General features: G+C 47.0%; 1 protein-coding gene across 2 annotated transcripts in view; it reads left to right on the top strand.

Annotated features, from left to right (window-relative positions):
* The window catches only part of PIGK (phosphatidylinositol glycan anchor biosynthesis class K), an 80,108-nt gene that overhangs the window by 33,526 nt on the left and 26,236 nt on the right, over positions 1 to 20,346 (top strand). For both annotated transcript variants that reach the window (XR_011171119.1, XM_069102220.1), the window contains exon 9: positions 1,089 to 1,261. Coding sequence is in view for 1 of the 2 variants with exons in the window: in XM_069102220.1 (XP_068958321.1) it covers positions 1,089 to 1,261 (173 nt within the window). In the remaining variant the exon portion in view is untranslated. The remainder of the gene's footprint in view (positions 1 to 1,088; positions 1,262 to 20,346) is intronic.

Raw genomic sequence — 20,346 nt, 5'->3', positions numbered from 1 at the left:
TTGGCGGTGGACACTGAACAACTTAGGAGCCGTTGTCCTGACGGTGACGCTGTGGTCCTTTCTTCAGGGGGGTCTGTCTCATGGGCTTTGGAGGGGAGAAGCAAATTTGGGAAGTGAAAGGCCCGGTTAAGATGTAGCCGACTGGGATCTGCATTTCTGGACACTTGCCTGGAACTTGGAAATGATGTGTTCTTGGCCAGGAATAGGATGCTTTGGTAAGAATGTGGACGCGGGTAGACTTGGAAACCTAATGTAAACGGAAAAGAAAGGCCAGGGAGAGTTGCTTCTGTGGTCTTCTGAGCTGGGGAGTTGGTCGCCATGACCCTGGTAACCATTTCCAGGAGTCACTGCATTCTTGGTGTGAGGCCCAGTGCCACAGACATCCCCATGTCCATGGCCCAGCGGCGCCAGTGTGAGGAGATCCTTGAAGCAGGAGAGTGAGTCAGTGCCAAGGGAGGAGGGAGGACTCTGAGGGTGGGAGATGGATGGAGTGAGTGGCCCCCATGCCAGCTTGGGCAGTTCCCTGCGTCTTTGTCATGTTAATGGGATTTAAGATCTTCCTTTAAGGGGAGCTTGCTTAGGGGGGGCTTTCACACCTTTTGCTAGTTTCTAATTAGGCCCGAGTCAGGCTGTGATGCCTTCTGGCTCTGAGGAGCTTATACATGCTTTGGGGGCTGCTTATGAGATGGACCTTGTGATACCCTGGTCGAGATTCTGAGTGGCCTGGGTTGAGAGCTCCTGCCTGCTCAGATGTAAAGACTCTCCATCCTGGGAGGCCTGTAAAGTTCGTAGCTGACCCAGGCACTCAGGGCCCTGTCTGCTGGTCTTTATTTTCTCTGAAGTTCAGGGGGCTGACATCCCCCCCCCCCCCAAACCTTTCCCGGGTCGGCCCCTGACCCCTTAACCAGCTTTCTTTCCTAATAAAACAGATCTCAGAGCCTGTGCCAGCAGCCGTCCTGGGGGTGCTTGTGGGGCTGCCGGTACAGTCATGTGGTTTGTGGAAAAAAATGCCTAGAGAGGCCGTTGGTGGGCGCTGAGACGGCGCGGTGACTGACTGTGGTGGTACTTAGTGCTTCTTTGTCTTGCAGTTTCAGGTGTGTCCCAAAAGTTTGTGTGTTTCGACTCCTGGACATCGGACGGATCTTTTTCAGAGAAATCCTCAAAATGTGTTAATAACCGATTTCTTTGGAAGTGTGAGGAAAGTGGAGATCACCACAGAGACGGTTTCTCTGAAGCCTGATTTGAGCGCACTGGGATACAGGTATTTGTCTTCTCCTGTTTACGAATAAAGCACGTTTCAGCTTCAGCTTGTAGATTTTCTTTCTGGTAGCCTCGAAGAGACAGCTGTTATACATAAGAAGAAAACAGGTGGCTTGACTCAGGTCCATTCAGCAGATTCTTAATTGCCTGCCATGTCCAAGGACTCTTCTAAGCACTAGAGACAGACAGACAGATAGATGGACGGAGACAGACAGATAGATGGACGGAGACAGCCAGGAGCTGGGGAGGGCCTGAGGCCAGTTGGAGAGCTCTTGCCGCTCGGGGCATTGAACAGGACCTCCTGTGGGGGTGAAGATGGGGCTTAACCACGAGCTTTGAAGGAAGTTTCTGAGAGATGGAGGTGGGGGTGATCTGGCCCCTGGTGCAAAGATGAGTCATGGGGGTAGAAACGATGAGATTAAGGTGGGGGGAGGAGTCAGAGGGGACCCCAGATTTGAGAGCCTGGGCAGGCCGGAGGTGGTGGTGAAGAGGGGTGGGTTTGGGGCAAGGACAGCAAGGGTGAGTTTGAGGAGTCTCTGGGTCAAACAGGTGGAAGCTTCCAGGGGTGCTCTGAGGGGTGGGGCTACATGAGTGTAGATCAGGGAGGAGGAAGACACTGAAATTCACTGGTGCCTGGAAGGCTGTAGAGGGTGCAGAGGCACCTGCTCAGAGCTCTGGGCCACCCCTGCCCTCAGGGAGCACAAGATGCGGGTGACAGGCCAGCAGAGGAGACGGAGAAGGAGCGGTCAGGCCGCTGCCCAGGGATCCTGTGTGTGACGTAGAGTTTGTGCAAGGGAAGTGAGTATGAGTGAGGCAGATGGGCTGGGCTTGGGAGAGAGGAGAGAGGCCCCTGCACGAGAGGACGGGCAAAGGCCTTTGGGTTTGGCACTCAGGGCCCCTTGGTAACCATTGAGTGACTGACAAGATGATGAGGTTTATTTTCCAGGCTTCCAATTCCTTGGAATTTAATTTTTTCATTGTTACTATGGTATCTTAAAGGCAAAGGGTTTATGTAGGAGTTGGAAACAGCCAATGTGCTAAAACCATGGTTGATTCACCATTGAGCTTCTGCTGTGTGTCTGATGCCTCCTCCTAACGCCTTTTTACCCTGAGGAAAAGTGTGAGATTGTGGGGTGAAGACAGCTCTTTAAAGAGGGCTCTGAGCGTGTCCAGCGCTGTCCGAGTCTTCTCTCAGCCTCGTTCCTCTGCGGTCCCCATTACCGTTCTTAGGGACTCCAGGCCCACCCTGTTCCACCTTCTGAATGCCCGGCGTCAAGCTCTGGCTTTTCTCTTCCCTGCAGCTGCGTGTTCTGAGAAGTAGATTTTGTGCGGTCAGGAGGAGCGCAGGTCACAGCCCTGGCCTTGTGGACCGGACGTCCCCTTTGCTCCTTTGAGGCTGCAGAGGTGCGTGCTGATGTAGTGACTGAGCCTTGCAGTTGCTGTGCCTTTGCCGGGACTGGTTTAAATTCCCATTGAATGACCGGAGCAGAGAAAGGCCACCTGCTGCTGTCCCCGAGCGTTTGCCCCTTCTCCCAGGCGCCTGGGAGGCTGCGGGCCAGTGGTGTGTGCCTTTTACCCTGCGCTTTTTCAGGAGACCCAGAGGAGCCGGGTGCTCGCAGAAGTGGAGTGATGTTAGCTTGGGACCCAGACCCAGACCAAGCATGATCAGCATTCTGGGCTGGTGCCAGGGAGGAGTCTTTGCACCCCCAAGTGTTCAAAGTGAGACGTCTTTTCAGTGCTCTCTCTGCTCACCACATTCATCCTTTCCTGGGATCCTTGCAGATTATCATCTCCTTATTCGTGTGGCCCCATGAACGGTCCCGTGACTGCCTTTAAGGCATGCACACCCCTTAGATTCTCAGGAGGGGCTGGAGAGCAGTCTGACGGACCCAGCGTCATGAGACAGTTTCATGTCCTGACGCCTGTTACTGCTGCCGTTGGCGTCCTCACCATTTCTAACTTGGTTCTGTTCAGCAGACCTTCAGTGCCTGTCTGCTTTGTGCAGGGCTCTAGGCTGGGCTCGGGGCTTACCAAGGCAGATACCCAACGGCCCTTGTTCTCAGGGCGCTCAGCTTGTACCAGGAGGCCACTTCATGTACACAGATGAGTTTAATACAGACAGCGGGGATCAGGGAAGGGCTTGTGGAGAGGGGGCCCCTGTGCCAATCACTGGATAAGACCAGGACTCGAGGGTGGGGATGAGTGGGGGGTGGCGTGCCAGGCGAGGGGCTCGGCCTGTGTAGATGCATGTTGGGAGGAGGAGACCTGAGCTTGGGGGACAGTTGGCGTGGGGAAGGCAGAGCCTGTGCAAGGGGAGTGAGCATGAGACAAGACTGGGGGGCATCTGGAGTCCAGATGGTGGGGAGCCAGGTGAGCCCCCAGCTTCTGTTGGTTCCTCGGTAACGGAGACCGCTGGCCCTTTGGTACACTAGTCATTAAGCAGTTATTCGGTGTCTGCTGTGTGCTTGGTGCTGGCTAGACCCTTGGAGGGAGTGCGCATTCTGCAGGGAGAGAGAAGCTGTCTGTGGGCATTGTGGCATGCCAGTCACTGAAAGCATTTTGGGGAGCTGTGGAAGGAAACTGGGGTGAATTTATGATGAGAGGGTGTGTGTTCCTGGTGATTTGGAGTGAGGAAGCCCTTCTGGACAGTGAGAACATCCCCGGAAGTGTTCGTCTGGCTAAGGCTGGACAGCCATTGATGACGTGGGTCCAGTCACCTTTGGGTCTGGGCTGGGTGGGCCTTCAGGGCTCCTCCTGCACACTTCAACATGAGTCCTTACAGCTTTTCTCTCACTTGGGATGGTCATTTTAGATAATCTGCTTTTCCCTTCCCATCACCACTCTTTGAAATGTCAGTAGGACAACGGAAAATAAAATAATCGTGTGAGCAGATTCTGGATCCCATTGTGGTGTGCTGAGTAAGAGACTAGGGAGACCATTTTCTTGGTCTGCGTGTCCTGGGCTTAGATGTAGTTGGCAGAATGTGGGGGCAGGGAGGGGTGTCACAGATTCCCATCATGCCCCAGCAGACCCTCCCCTCGCACTCTTGTGCTGTTGCTATTTTGCGTTGCTATCCTTTCTGAAAATGACCTGTCTTAGGCTCTTTCAGAACTGAGTGGGTATTTAATGCTTTGCCATTAATGATTTTTTTTCCCATTACTCTCCAGCAAATTAAAAAATGGCCCATTATGCCTCCTCTGGTTACAAATCAATACCATGTGTGACAGTATTTGCTTTTCACACACATTTACTTTGGTCCTTTTTGTTTTTGTGGGGATTCCTTCCCCCACAGGTTTTTTTTTCCATTTTTCAAATGCTTTATTAACTTATGATTTACATTATTCATTTCTGATAGATTTTGAGTTACAAATTTTCTCGTTTTTCCCCTACCCCCCACCCCAAAATAGCAGTCCCACAGGATATCTCCTCCTCCAATCTGTTCTCTCCCAAATTTTCTCCCATACCCCTTTCGACTTTTCCAGTGGGGCATGGTGTATCTCTATGCCCCAATGCCTGTATATCTTATTTCCCATTACATGTAAAATAGTATTAATAACAGTGTGTATATAGGTATATATATTTAAACATTTGATTTTAAAACTTTAAATTCCAGATTCATTCCCTTCCTCCCTTGTCCCCCTCCCTTACTGGGAAGATAAGCAGTTCAGTATAGGTTGTACATGTGTAGTTATGCAAAACATTTCCATAATGGATATATTGTGAAAGACTGACTATATTTCCCTTCCTCCTATCCCACCCCCCACTTGTTCTATTATCTACTTTGATCCTGTGCCTATTTAAAAGTGGGTGCTTCCAACTTCCCTCCCCCCCAGCCTGCCCTCCCTTCCATCATCCCCCCTTTCTTCCCTTTCCCCCCCTACTCTCCTGGAGGGTGAGATCCCCTATTTAGTGTGTATTTCCCTCCCTCCTCAAGCCAGATTCAATAGGAATAAGGTTGACCCATTCCATTTTGCCTTCCTGTTCTTCCCCTCCATTGTAACCATTATCCCTTGCCTCTTCTATATGAGATAGTTTACCCCATTCTGTCTCTCCCCATCTCCTCTCATTATATTCCTCTCTCACCCCTTAATTTCACCTTTTAAGTATCATCCCTTCCTGTTAAATTGGTCCTGTGCCCTCCATCTATGTATAATCTGTAATCATATATACACACATTCACATATGTATTCATATGCCCATATACCCTCACATATAGACACACACACATATACATTTCTATTCCCTTCAACTATTTTCATACTGAGAAAAGTTTCATAAGTTACAATTATTGTTTTTCCATGTAGGAATGTTAATAGTTCACCTTTGATCAGTGGCTTATTATTTCTTTTCCCTGTTTACCTTCTCAGGCTTCTCTTGCTTCTTGTATCTGAGTGTCAGATTTTCTATTCAACTCTGGTTTTTTCATTGAGAATGCTTGAAAGTCCTCTGTTCCATTGAATGACCTTATTTTCCCCTGAAACATGATACTCAATTTTGCTGGGTAGGTGATTCTTGGTTTTAATCCCAGCTCCTTTGACCTCCGGAATATCATATTCCAGGCCCTTCGATCCCTCAGTGTAGAAGCTGCCAGATCCTGGGTTATCCTGACTGTGTTTACACAATATTCAAATTGTTTCTTCCTGGCTGCTTGTAATATTCTCTCCTTGATCTGGGAATTCCAGAACCTGGCTATAATATTCCTAAGAGTTTTCTTTTTGGGATCTTTTTCAGGAGGTGATCGGTGGATTCTTTCAACCTCTATTTTGCCCTCTGCTTCTAAAACATCAGGACAGTTTTCTTGGAGAACTTCCTGGAGGATGATTTCTAGGTTCCTTTTTTTGATCATTGCTTTCAGGTAGTCCAATAATTTTTAAATTATCTCTCCTGGATCTATTTTCCAGGTCAGTGGTTTTTCCCATGAGATATTTCACATTGCCTTCTATTCTTTCATTTGTTTGGATCTGTTTAACAGCATCTTGATTTCTCATAAAGTCATTAGCTTCCATTTGCTCCAATCTAATTCTGAAGCAATGATTCTCCTCAGTGAGCTTTTGAGATTCTTTTTGCATCTGACAAATTCAGCTTTTTAAGGCATTCTTCTCCTCATTGCCTTTTTGAGCCTCTTTTGCCATTTGAGTTAGTCTGTTTTTTAAAGTGTTATTTTCCTCAGTCAGTCTGTTGACTCTCATTTCATAATTTTCTTGCATTGTTCTCATTTCTCTTCCCAGTTTTTCCTCCACTTCTCTTATCTGCTTCTTAAGGTCCTCTATGCCCTGTAACCAGCTTGTATTTTCCTTTGAAGCTTTTGGTGCAGGAATTATGACTTCACTGTCTTCCTCCCGTTCCATGCTTTGCTCCTTTTTGTTCTCAAAATAGGAGTGTATTGTTGAAATCTTCTGTCTGCTTTGTTTCTTTTGCCTGCTCATTTTGCCACTCAATTACTTGACCCCTGGGCTTTTTGCCACAGTAGAACTCTGCCACCAGACAGGGGAGCTTTCGTCCCAAACGCTGGGGTTTTCTCAGCTGCCGGAGGTATTAGATGGGTGCCCTCTCTGAGGTCTCCACATGCTCTGGCAAGCTGGTCACACACCCCAGGACCTCCACCCTAGACTGCAATCCAGATCCAAGCAGGTTAAAAGCAAGAGCGATTACCCCTCAGACTGGTGCTTGGTCCCCCTACACTGTGCAGGCCAGGAGCTGAAGCTGCCACATGGCGCTGGCTGGCTGTGCCGGGGCCTCAGAGGCTTCTTGCCTGAGGGGCAAAAGCCAGGCACTCCTGCTTACTGGGTCCCAAAGTCCAGATTGCACTGACCTCTCACTTTGTCCTCCGCATCTGTGTGTTGATAATTCTGGAAACAGCCACAGCTTGATCTGGAGTCCCTCCCCCTGGGGCTGGTCAGGCCTTCCCTGGGGCTAAAGCCTAGGTGTGAGGCTGGGATCGGCTCTCAGAGCGCTGTGCTGGCCGATTCCTGCCGGCCTGCTGGGCTGTCCTCAGCTGGAGGTTAGCTTTTCTGTGTCATTTTGTGGGTTCTGCAGCTCCCAAGTTTGTTCAGAGTCCCCTTTTTACATGGATTGGAGAAGGTGGAAGCCGGAGCAGCGGGGAGGTCCTGCTTCTGCCATCTTGACTCTGCCCCATCTCCCACAGTTTTTAAAGATCACATTGGAAGGTTAGAATCTGAGCTTATGAATTTCATCTTGTGATCAATGTAAAAAGGTAAAGACCTTCTTTTTACCATAATTAGCCTTAACTGCTTTGGTTATGACTCTTAAAGCTTCTTGGGTATTCATGGATTTTAATGAAAGGAATTGTGTCAGGACCAGGCCTCCTGGAATGGAGGCCGGAGCCCCCCGTGCTGGAGGTTCTGAGCTTCGTCATGAGGGTGAGAGACGTCTGAGCACTGCTGGAGTCTGGTCACTTCATCTCAGGTCAGCCGCACCCGCCTCGCCCTGGCGAGTTTGTGGCTGAGGGTTATAGTCATGTGTCATTCTCCATGACCCTATTGGAGGTTTTCTTGGCAAAGCTAATAGAGTGGTTGGCCATTTCCATTTCCAGCCCATTTTACTGATGAAGAAACTGAGGCAAACAGAGGCTGAGACTGGATTTCAACTCGGGTCCTCCCAACTCCAGGCCCCACCCTCTATACACTGCATCGCCTAGCTCCTCTAGGTCCAGGGTCAGATACGTTTGGAGGCAAAACCTGTCATGACAGGTCTTCTTACACCTCTCTCTGAGACGTCCCTGGCCCCCTGGCTGTCCTCCGTGCCTAAGTGCTCGCCCTCCTCTGCTCTGACCACTGACCTCCCTGGCTTCCTTCCAGTCTCACTGAAATCCCCTCTTGTCCAGGGAGTCTTCTTGTTTGCATACATTTGTTTGCTTGTTGTCTCCCTCTTTGGATTGGGAGCTGCTTGAGGGCAGGGACTGTATCCTCAGTACTTAGCCAGGCACTTAAGTGCTTAATAAATGCTTGACTGGATGTTGTAAACATTTACTAAGCTTGAGATAAGTCATTTTAAATTTAAGTGTTATTGAATAATCCTTTAAGTTCACAGTAAATAAATGATTGAGTTCCTGAGAGCTGTAGGGATTGGCTGGCTTCTTTTTAGTGTTGTGCGCGTTAATGTGTAGTAGTGGAGGAAGGAGACCCCACATGGTCTTCTTGGGATTGAGGTGAAGAGGTAGCTGCCTTCTTCTGGTCTGTGATCACCTCAAAGCCAGACAGGAGCCCAGCGAGAGGGAGATCTTGTTTTAACAGCTCCTGTTCAAATCAAACAGTTTGGTTTTTTCAAAAAAAGGTGTTTTTATCAGTATTTTTTAATCACCTCGATGTCCCTTATATATCTCTACTTCTCTCCTAGAGAGCCATCCCTTATAATGAGAAATTTTTTTAAAAAGAAAAAGGAAGGGGAAAAAATATTCTACACTCCTCATTGACTCACTTTTCAGAACTGTTGATGTTATCTGCCATGTTCTACATGTTTCTGTTTAACAGTGGACACTCGTGAAGATGAACCTCACTCACAGGTAGAATCCCTAGGAAAGATTCTCCATAAAAATGACAGGAGGAAGCTTCAGCCTGGAGAAGGAGCTGCTCCCCAGGGCCTGCCCTACCTCAGTCAGGTGACAGATTTCTTGTCCTTGGTTCTGATCTTGCTGTAGATTACTAGGCTCTTTGTTTTGGAACTTGCAGGACTTTTTTCAGTCTCCTTGATGACCCCTCATGGGATGTGGGAGAGGCACCTCAAGGTTAGAGGAGTCCCCCTGATTTTCAGGAAAGGGAGTAGAACAGTTTGCCAACTATGGGCCCATGGGTTTTCTTTCACCTCTTGGCAGAACTCTAGGAAGAGTTATTAAAGAGAAGTTTGGCAGAAATCTGTGAAGGGAAAAGGTGATTCCAAAGAGGCAGCATGGCGGCTTCTCTGAGAGGGGGTCATGCCAGACTAACTCATCTCATCTCCCTTTTTGACAGGATTAATGCTGTGTTTACCCGGATTGCAGGGGAGCTGTTGGTTTGGCTTTCCTTGACTCTTTGGAAGACAGTGGAGAGGCAGGACTAGATAGTAAGGGAATTAGATGCATTCATGACTATGATGATGAAGGGATGTCAGAGAGTAGGTATTTCTGGTTCAGGGTCAGTGTGAAACAGTGTCTCGTGGAGTACCCCAGGGCTCTCTCCTGTGCCATCCTGCATTTCTCTCAGTCACTTGGCCAGAGGTGATGGGACGCTGGACAAAAGAACCAGGGTCCAAGAAGATCACGGACCTACCGCATGGTATTGGACCATGTGCAGTGAAATGAAGTTCAGTAGAAAGATGTCAGTTCTTGCACTTGGAGATAAAAAGTCAGCTTCACCAGCAGAAAATGTTGAAGGCATGGATACACAGTAGGTGTTGGGGAAGTATCTGGAGTTCTTAGCGGACCACAGGCTCCCAGTGAGTCAGCAGCATATTGTTGCTTCCAGAAAGCCCATTCCCTCTTGGGATAGCGTTAGGGGGGACGTGGCTTCCAGGCATGGCGTGGAGATGATCCCATGACACTTGACCTTAGTCCAGACTCCTCTGGATATCGCATTCAGTTCAGTACCACAGCTTAGGAAGGAGAAGGGAAGGAAAAAGGGGTCCATTAGCATTTATACAACACCTTCCCTGGCTAGGCACTGTGCTGAGAAGCTAATCTCATCTGAAAGACATGTTTAGCTGGAGAATGTCCCAAGGAGGGCAGCTGAGATGGTGACAGACCCGAGTTCATGGCAAACAGCCTGCAAAAGAGAAGCCTGGGGAAGACATGAGAACTGTTCATTTGAGGGGCTGGCATGTGGAGGAGGGGTTGGGTGTGCCCTGTTGGACCACAGAAGACCAAACCGGCAGTCCTGGGCGTCTGGAAAGACTTGGCTGACAAGGAGAGTGGTGGAATTTGCTGCAAGTCGCAGAAAACCTTGAGGCTCCAGGCAGCTCTCTGGAACTTGAATTGCAGAGAATTCCTTCTCAGGGAGGTCCCTCCATCTGTCCCTGTTCCATAGTAAAAATGAGACTCCTTCCATTCAAAAACTCTCCTTGGTGGAAAGAACCCTCCTAGTTCTGTGAAGCTGCAGCCTAACAGTGGCCTCCAGGGGCAGTGCAGTTCCAGGGCTAGCTGATGCAGATGGCCCATTGTAAATTCAAGGTCCCTCTTGACTTGCCTGATTCCAAGAGAGGGGCTTGTGAGAGCATGGTGGAGTATCTCTCACCAAACACGACGGCATATTGGTGGAAATACATCGGAAAGTGGGGCCACGAATCAGTGGACAGTCCAACAGTTTCACTGAAACAGTGGACAGATTTTTTAGCTTTCTAAATGCTAAACTACTTTTCCAAAGTAAATACTGTCCACCTTGCAAGTAGCCTTGTCTTCAGCAGCTAGGCCTTTGGCCATTGGCATCATACTGACGTTCCTAAATTTAGCTTCAGTTACATTTATTTATAGATTTCATTGAATAAGCAATTGTTTTGATTCACTTGATTTATAAAATATCAAATATCAAACATTGGATAATTCATGATTTTGTCACTTGAATAGTTACTGAATTTTTTTTGTATTAATTTGAGCAATTGAATAATTTCAGAGGCAACTGGGAAGCTTTTCTTTAAGTCTGTTACCTATATAGCATTACTCATAGTTGACAGTGACTTTAAAAATGAACACAGTGTGTACGAAAGCATACGAATGGAGTTCTGATCATAGTAGTAATTCAGTGCCATCCTAAAAATTGTGGAAAGAGATTTTCAGAGACTTTGATGACAAAGGCCATGACTCTCAAGTGTTGCATGTTGAGAATATGCCAAGGCATTGCTCATTTCAAGGAGATGTCAACATTCTGAAGACAAAGTGAGTTTGAGTTCTCTTTCACGAAAGCAAAGGTCCCACATAGTCCCTTTTTCAGAAGAGTTAATGTTATGAAACCAGATGTTAACATGGTATTGTGACTAGGAATGGGACTGTATGCAATGTGCCAGCAAGGGCTCATTTCTTGTGCCATATATGAGACAAGATGGCCTCTTGGGCTTTCTGATGTTCCTTGATGCCAATGGCGTACTGGACTGGTGGTACCACAGCATCCTGAAAGAGTGAGTGAACTTTAATTGGATGGAGGATTCGGAGTTTCTAGCTTTGAATTAGAACTTTGTTGAGCTAGCAGTTGGAATCCGTTCAGACCTCTAGCAAACATGAAGATGGTGGCACTCCATTCAGGCCAACATCCTTGAGCAGGCCCTAGAAACATCTGGAAAGACCATTTTGGCCAGAAGGTGTTAGTAATGTTAAACATCTGGACAGTTGGAGCAGTTCCTTTGGAAGAAGGATGATAGATGGAGGTGCTGGCTGGAGGCCAACTAGAAGATGTGTTTCTGAATATTCTCAACCAGAGAAAAAGATCCTTGGTTCTGTATATTGTCTGTGCTTTAAAAAAAAACAGGCAAAGTGTTTTGTTCTGTGCCAATACGTGTGTCTGCTTTAGGAGAGCCCAGGACACTAGATTTTAATTGACAAAATAGATCATTTTTAAGGGGAAGAGCGAGGTGCGGGGAGAAAGATGATCATTTACATTTTTCATCAGAGGAGAGAATTCCTTTCAAGGGTCATTTTCCTGGTTTGATTAAATCTTACTTCTCTGACAAGATAGGAAAGCCACAAAGACCGAAGACATTTTCCGCAACGTCAAGATATTGGGAATAACTGTCAACCAAGGATTAGTCAGAAACGAAGGCTGATGTTTCTGAAATTAGAATTTGTCACTGAGTAAAGTCGGTTGGGTTTACAGAACTGTGTGGTTCATGGAGCGAAGAAGGCCACCCTCAGCCTCTGTTGAATGAGGGCTCCCAGGTGGGCCATCTTTTCATTTCCTCTGGATGGGACTCAATGAGTCCCGGCTGGGGTGCTTCTCTTCCTCCCCCAGCTTCAGTGAGAGCATGGACTGCTTTTCTTTGTCATATTCCAGCACTCACAGAACTCTTGGCACACAGTAGATGCACAATAAAGGTTTGCTGACTGGCCGCCAGAAGTGTGGTTTTGTGGCACCTCAGGAGAGCTCTTCCAGATGTTGTGTTGTCGTCATTCACATCGCTACGAAGCCCACTAAGGGCTGTCATCTAGCTCAGGTCTGCATCTTGTTCCAAAGGCTCCTGTGAGGAGACGTTTAAATATGAAAAACAAGCAGGTATATGGGGGAGGTCCAGAGTCCAGGGGTAAAAGGAATGGATGTTTGTATGTTGGAGAGAGGAAGACTGTTCTCCATCCTTCCTGCGTGCTTCAGGGCCTGGGGTCTGAGGCTTACCCAGGGAGTTTGCAGTGACCCTGCTCCTGGATCCGCTGGGTGAAGCTGGACACTTGGCACATTGGACAGCGTCTGTGCCCTTCTCCTTACCTGCTCCAAAGCTGCTTCCAAAAAGGAAGTTGGGTCAGTTTGGTGTGACTTATTTTTTCTACCTAGGACAACTGCTTTCTCTAAATCCCTCTGTGTCTCACTGTCTGTCTCTCTGTCTCTGTCTCTGTCTCACTGTCTGGTTTTTTCTCCATCTAATCATGGCTGACATCTTAAGCAATAGTGCCCATTTCCTAACGGGCCGCGTGCACAGACTCTCCATTGTAACAAAGAAAGGCCGCGTCTTACACGGGTGCCGTTGGCCCAGCTTTGTCTTTCATTCTCTAGAACGGTTCCACTTCCTCCAGTTCTTCTGCCCACTCGTGCTGTTGTCCTGTCTGTCTTTGCCTCTTGGCACTATCCTTTCCCCAAGTCTTACCATTGTTTTATGGATTCCTCTCACAATGCAGTGATATTTCATGACCTCCATGTTCAGTTCTCCCCTAATTGATGGGCACTCACTTTGTTTCCAGTCTCTCTGTGTCATTGACCTCTGCAGAACATAGGCTCAGCAGTGGGGTCACTGTGCATAAAAGATCAGTGACTTTTCTTACCTTATTGCAGATTGTTTTCTGGAATACTTGGCCTGATTCACATCTCTATTAAAAACATATCCGTTTACCTCTCCCCATAGCCCCTTTAATATTCCTTGTTTCCATATTTTATCATATGTGATAATTTTCTGTGTGTGGGAAGGAGTTTCAGATGGTGCATTTATGCATTTTATGGTGCATTTATTTTGTGAGTGAGTGAAAACACTTTTCTGTGTGGTTCTGGAACATCTGCATGTCTTCTGTCCCTTGGTGGATACTTGTGCACCCTGCAGGTCTGTGTCAATTCCTTCTGCGCTTAGAACATTAGATTTCATCAGAAATCTGATTCAAGGCTTTTTCCTCTTTTCATGCTATTTGCATTGATTTTGTTTGTGCAAAGGGCATTTAATGTAAGAAAATTCAGATCTTTTCATTTTTAATGATAACTTTGACTACCTTAAGAGGCTGCATTGGCCAAAGGCAGGATGATCCTTCATGTGAATGGGCAAAACCCTCTTAACATTTTAAGATGAATTAGTCAGAGCCAGTGTTTTTAGTCCAGCTCCTCCAGGGAGCAGTCAGGGTAGAAGCACAGTTCTCTGTGTAAGTATGGATTTGATGTGGTAAGAGCGTGTCCGGTGTTTGTCTCCTCTGGGGCTGGCCCAGGGCTCTTGGCGCTAAGTGAGGGGTGAAGTAGGGTGCTTAGGAGGCGCAGTGAGCACAGAAGACTCATCTCCCCCATTCAGACAAGGCCTAGCTGTGGGACCCTGGACAAGTCACTTCACCCCTAGTTTCCTCCTCTCTGAAGTGAACTGGAGAAGGAAATGGCAATGCCTCCAGTATCTGTCTAAAAACCCAGAGGGGGCCATGCAGAGTCCGGCAAGCCTGAAGTAACAGTGAAGACTGAATTAGAGCAGGAAAGCCCAGGGTAGTTGAGCTCTCTTCAGTTCTGGTCTCTCCTGTCAGGAGCAGGGTCATTAGCATTTTAACCGTGCAAGACCGGGTTGTTACCAAGTACAGTTGTAACTTTAAGCAGACTGCTGTAGCAACTGTGGCCTGGCAGTTCATTAATTGGACAGCTCTTTGTGATTTAATTAAAATTAATTTAAAATTTAAATTGAATTAACTAAATTTAGAAATAGTAATTATGCATGTTCTTAGTGACCCTGATGCATTCCAAGGCCCTAGGATACCTTTTGAATCATAAAAGAAACATGAAGGTGTGTTTGGTGTCATTTTATTGATTAATTTATTTTTAGTACATTAAAATGTTTCGCTCTTTCTGGTGTAGATATTTCATCCACCAACTCTCCTTTTAGAGAGAAATCTTTGAAAGTCACTGTGGTTAAAAAGACTGATTCTTTGGCCTGTGGCCAGCGTTCTGATGGGTGCTCTGTGGCCTCGGCTTGGCCTGAGCCTTGGAGGGGCTAGCGGAACTTGGGCTCTTCCACCAGCTTGTGAGGGCCCCGGGGGCCTTCGGGTTGGACTTGGCCATGTATTGGTTTCTCTTTTTCCCTTGGAAATGGGCATGGTATAAATCAGAGCCAGCACCTCTGCTGGGAAACTGAGAAGTCAGCAAAGAGCTGGTCCCCTGGGAAGCACAAAGACTGTTTATGCCCCCCTTTCCTTGCACCTGGAATGTTCCCCCCACCTTCCAAAACACCTGGGTGGAACCCACCGGTGGCAGAAAGGAAAAGGGGCCATTTCTGCCAGTGTCTGTAAAGCTGTGACTCTATAGGGCCCTCCCCCTCCCCGTCTCTGCTGAGGAAGGAGAAGGGTGTCGCATGGGCCCCTGCAGGAGCTGGCACCAGATAGTTCATGGAATTCCACTACATTCCAGGAGCCTTTCAATGCTGACTCGATCTGCACTCTCATCGTCACTTGGTGTATTGCTCTCCTGGGTCTGCTTTTTTTTTCCCCCACTTTTTATCAGTTCATACAGAACTTCTGTCTTTCAACTCATCTGATTTAGATTTTACTTACTGCCTACGGGGCATTGTGTTAGGTGGGGGGTGGGGAGAAGATAATAAATACATATAAAATAATACAGCATGACTAAAGTTAGCACCTGTACTTGTGCATTACATGTGTGTGGATACATGCAGCAGGTCGTTCAGTTGGGGGCATTTGGGGAGAAGGGGTGTCACAAAAGGCTTCATGCTGAGGACGGTGCCTGAGCTTCGCCGTAGAATAAGGGAGCAGACTGTAAGGCAGAAGTGAGGAGGGAGGGCATCCTAGGCCTGGGAGACAGCCCGTGCAGAAGAGTGGAGTGTTGTGAGGAGAGCAGTATCCACTGAGACCAGAAACGTATATTGGGCCAGCTCGTATTCAGCTTTCAGAGCCTGCTTGAGGAAGTGAGTCAGAGGGCCAGATCTGTGCTGAAGAAGAATGGACCTCACGGCCTGCTCACGGTCACTGAGCAGGTTCTCTTTGCCGGGCTCAGTGCTAAGCACTGGGGATGGAAATGCCCCTGAAAGACAGACAGCCCCACTCCTCGAGTTACTGACAGTCTAGTGGGGGAGACACACAAAAGGCGGCTGAGAAGGGGTGGGGCCACGGGGCCATGGGGAGAAGTCTGAGAAGTTTTAGTGGAGAGCAGGCAAATAGGAAACAAGAAGTGTCTGTCCCGCCCACGGAGGATGAGGAGTGGAGGGGTGAAGGGTAGAGGGTATTGAAGAATGGGGGGTGAGAACCAAGGACGACTGGGGCTGACAAGTTGAGGAGGGGTCCCAATCCTGAGTTACTACTAAGATGATAGCTAGGCTAGTAAAAGACAGAAGATGAGAAGAGGGAACGGGATCAGGTGTACACACGGAGGTAGCCTTGGCGAGGCCATGGACGTCCTCTTTGGAAAAGAGGCCTGGAGAAAGGAGGAGAGAGTGGAGGATTCTGGGAGATTTTGAGATGAAGGGGATGGAAGAAGATGGAGCTCCCTAGAATGAATTTTAGTTTTCCAGTAAAGTAACAGGCAGGTTCTGGGACGCGAGAGAGTGGGAGAGCCCAGAAAGCTAGGGAAGGTGTGGGATGGCTTCTTTGGGGAGAGAATTGGAGAGTCTACTTGTGAGGAATCCAAGGCCTTCCTGACTCTGGCCAGAGGCTCTGGGGAGGTTGGATAAGTTGGATGAGGATTCCTCCAGCTCGGGGGTGGAACCAAGATGGTGGAGTGAAAGCAGGACTTTCTTGAGCTCTTCCCCAAACCCCTCCAAACACATCGAAAAAATGACCAAACAAATTCTGGAGCTACAGAATCTCCAGCCCAAGATAACCTGCAGCACTGACAGGAGGGGTCTGTCACACCGGTCTGGGAGTGGAGCGCAGTCTGGCATGGGATGTGCAGGGCACAGATGGAGCCGGAGTATGCCAGGCCTCCGGGCACTGAATCACTGGCAAAGACAGCATAGAAATTCAGTGGGAAAACTCTGTGGGACCTGGGTGAAAGAGGAGCGTGGTTCAGCCCCAGCCCCGGATGGCGGGAGAGCTGCTTCTGGAGCTCCAGGCCTACAGATGGTAGGGGATCAAGGGGCTGATCAGAGGGGTATTGCAGGGAACTCTTGGCCAAGGCAGGATTCTTTTTCTTTGCCCTACTTGGATCTGGGGTGAGGAGGAGTGCTGGCATGGTGGAGCTTGTGTCAGCAGTGGGGACAGAGTCCTGCTCACAATTCCAATGCAGAAAAGAGTGCTTGGGGTCACTCACAGACCAGAGCGCAAGCCAGGAGAGGAGTAAAGACCTCTCTTCTGAACATTTACAGGACCCTAGAAGCATCTCTGAAAACAGCTGCACAAAACCTCTCAAGTTTGGCACAATACATTCACCCCTACCCCCACTGGAAGCAGAGCCCTGCCTTGACAGGAAATTAGAGAGCCAAGTATTTGGCTGGGAGGGTGAGCAAACAGCGTAAAAAGAGTCAGACTATAGAATCTCACTTTGGTGACAAAGAAGATCAAAACATAGACCAGAAGAAAATGACAAACTCAAAGCTCCTGCATCAAAAGCCTCCGAGAAAAATAAGAACTGGTCACAGGCCATGGAGGAACTCAAAAAGGATTCTGAAAATCAAGTAAGAGAAGTAGAGGAAAAATTGGGAAGAGAAATGTAATGCAAGAAAATAATGAAAAACACGTGAACAGCCTGCTAAAGGAGAGCCCCCAAAATACTGAAGAAAATAACACCTCAAAAAAAGACTAATCCAAATGGCAAAAGAGGTCCAAAAAGAGGTCCAGTGAGGAGAAGAATGCCTTAAAAAGCAAACTTGGCCAGATGGAAAAGGAGGTCCAAAAGCTCATTGAAGAAAATAATACCTTCAAAATTAGAATGGAGCAAATGGAAGCTAATGACTTTATGAGAAATCAAGAAAGTATAAAATAGATCCAAAAGAATGCAAAAATAGAGGACAATGTAAAATATCTCATTGGAAAAACTACTGACATGTAAAATAGATCCAGGAGAGATAATTTAAAAATTATTGGACTACTAGAAAGTCATGATAAAAAAAAGAGCCTAGACATTATCTTTCAAGAAATTATCAATGAAAACTGCCTGATATTCCAGAACCAGAGGGTAAAAAAGAAAGTTTAAGAACCCACCAATTACCTCTTGAAAGAGATCCCAAAAAGAAAACTTCTAAGAATATTGTAGCCAAATTCCAGAGTTCTCAGGTCAAGGAGAAAATATTACAAGCAGTCAGGAAGAAACAATTAGAGTATTGTGGAAACACAATCAGGATAATGCAAGATCTAGCAGCTTCCACATTAATGGATCAGAGGGCTTGGAATATGATATTCAGGAGGTCAGAGGAGCTAGGATTAAAACCAAGAATCACCTACCCAGCAAAACTGAGTATATCCTTTGGGAAAAAATGAATATTCAATGAAATAGAGGACTTTCAAGCATTCTTGCTGAAAAAACCAGAGCTGAACAGAAAATTTGACTTTTAAATACCGGAATCTAGAGAAGCATGAAATGGTAAACAGGAAAGAGAAACATAAGGGACTTGTTAAAGTTGAACTGCATACGTTCCTACATGGAAAGATGATGTTTATCACTCAGGAGACCTTTCTCAGTATCTGGATAGTTGGAAGAAATATAGATAGATAGAGGGTACAGGGTGAGTTGAATATGAAGGGATATCTAAACAATAAAATTAAGGGGTGAGAGAGGAATATATTGGGAGAAAGGGAGAGAGAGAATGGGTTAAATTATCCTACATAAAAGAGGCAAGAAAAAGATTTCACAGTGGAGAGGAAGAGGGAGGAGGTGAGTGAACCTTACTCTCATTGAATTTAGCTTAAGGAGGGAATAACGTACACAGTCAGTTGGGTATCTTACCCTACAGGGAAGTAAGGGGAAATGATAGAGGGGAGGGCAGATTGGGGGTGGGGGTAATCAGAAGCAAACACTTTTGAAAAGGGACGGGTACAAAGGAAAAAATAGAATAAGTGGGGGAGGCAGGATAGGATGGAGGGAAATATAGTCTTTCGCAACATGACTATTATGGAAGTGTTTTGCATGTCTACACATGTGTAACCTACATGGAATTGCTTGCATTCTCAGTGAAGGTGGGTGGGGAGGGAAGAAGGGTGAGAATTTGGAACTCACAGTTTTAATTAAAAAAAAAATTATTTATTTGCTTTTTGGAGGGGGAAGGCAGGGCAGTTGGGGTTAAGTGACTTGCCCAAGGTCGCATGGCTAATAAATGCTAAGTGTCTGAGGCCGGATTTGAATTCAGGTCCTCCTTACTCCAGGGCTGGTGCTCTATTCATCGTGCCACCTAGCTGCCCTCTGGAACTCAAAGTTTTAAAAGCAAGCGTTAAAAATTTTTTTACATGCAACTGTGAAATAAGATATACAGGCAGTAGAGTATAGAAATCTATCTTGCCCTACAAGAAAGTAAGGGGGAAGGGGCCGAGGGAAGGGGGTGATAGAAAGTAGGGCAGACTAGAGGAAGGGGTGATCAGAATGCTTGCCATCTTGGGGTGGGGGGAGGGGAGAGATGGGGTGAAAATTTGGAACTCAAAATCTTGTGGAAATGAATGTTGAAAACTAAAAATAAATAATTTGTAAAAAAAACAAAAACAAAAAGGGAAAAAAGGATTCCTCCAGCTCATGAGGAAGAGCAGAGATGGCGGCTATTGAACACCCAGGTGGGAGTGTCAGGGACAGCTGGAATGGTTTCTGATGGTGAAGGCCTGTCCCATCCTGGTCACATATTTCTCCAGTGTATGCGTTGTCTCCAGGAAGCCCTTCTTTTGTATTTACTTCCATGGAGTACTTGCCCATCAGTGGGTACTTGGGAGTTCAGAGGGATGACCATTTTATAGGCCCGCCAGGAGGGCAGGGCCTCATGAGAGTGGATAGGAGGGTGCATTTCTCTTGGTGATTTAGAACTTCGAGTTTCATTTAGTCCTTCCCTGATGCTGATTCTTGGTTGTGTCCTCTGCCCACTTACCTTCTGGGGAGTGACTCTGAGGCTTGGGGCTTTTGTCACTTCCCTTCTTTCTTTGATATCTGACTTTTTCAGAGATTCGATTGACCTGAGCCCCTTGAGCAGAGAGGTTGTCTTTTGCCACCTTTTCTGTGCCGGGCACACGGCGCAGTGCCTAGGACACCTTTGGTGCTTAATAAATGTTAACTGATTGGGACACTTGATGTAGATTTTTCCCCATTCAGTAGGTTCTCTGCCAATTATGACTGCATTTGTTTTATTAAAATTTCACATGCTCAAAGTTGTTGGTTTTAACTTTTGTGATCATCATTATTCTAAAGGGACTGCCATCTGTTTTCTGATTTTCCAAATGATATGACTGTAGGCTGCACTGCTATTCAGAGCTGGCTTTGTTGGATGCTGCTACAAACTGAACTGCTTTCCAGTTTTTCTAACAGTTCTCGTCAAATAGGGCGTCCTTTGCTTAGTAATTTGAATTTATTAAGTGCTGGACTGTTGTCTTTGTTTGCTTCTGGACTTTCCTTGTCTGGTCTGTTCGTTTTTATAAGCAGAGAGTCAGGAGGCTGGCCTGTTCAGTGACTGCCCACAGACACACTTATGGATGCCTTATCTGTAGGGTCACAGAGTCACAGATGGGCCTGAGAGGTCCATCCATTTTACAGATGAGGAGACCAAAGTCAATGGGCATCAAGAATCATTGAGTGAAAAAACAAAATA

Source organism: Petaurus breviceps, unplaced genomic scaffold (genome assembly GCF_028583685.1).
Source record: "Petaurus breviceps papuanus isolate PSGF00001 unplaced genomic scaffold, PetGlider_PUasm1.0 545, whole genome shotgun sequence".
Classification (NCBI taxonomy): Eukaryota; Metazoa; Chordata; class Mammalia; order Diprotodontia; family Petauridae; genus Petaurus; species Petaurus breviceps.
Note: the sequence above shows the minus strand (reverse complement) of the source record. Positions and strands in the feature narration are given on the sequence as shown.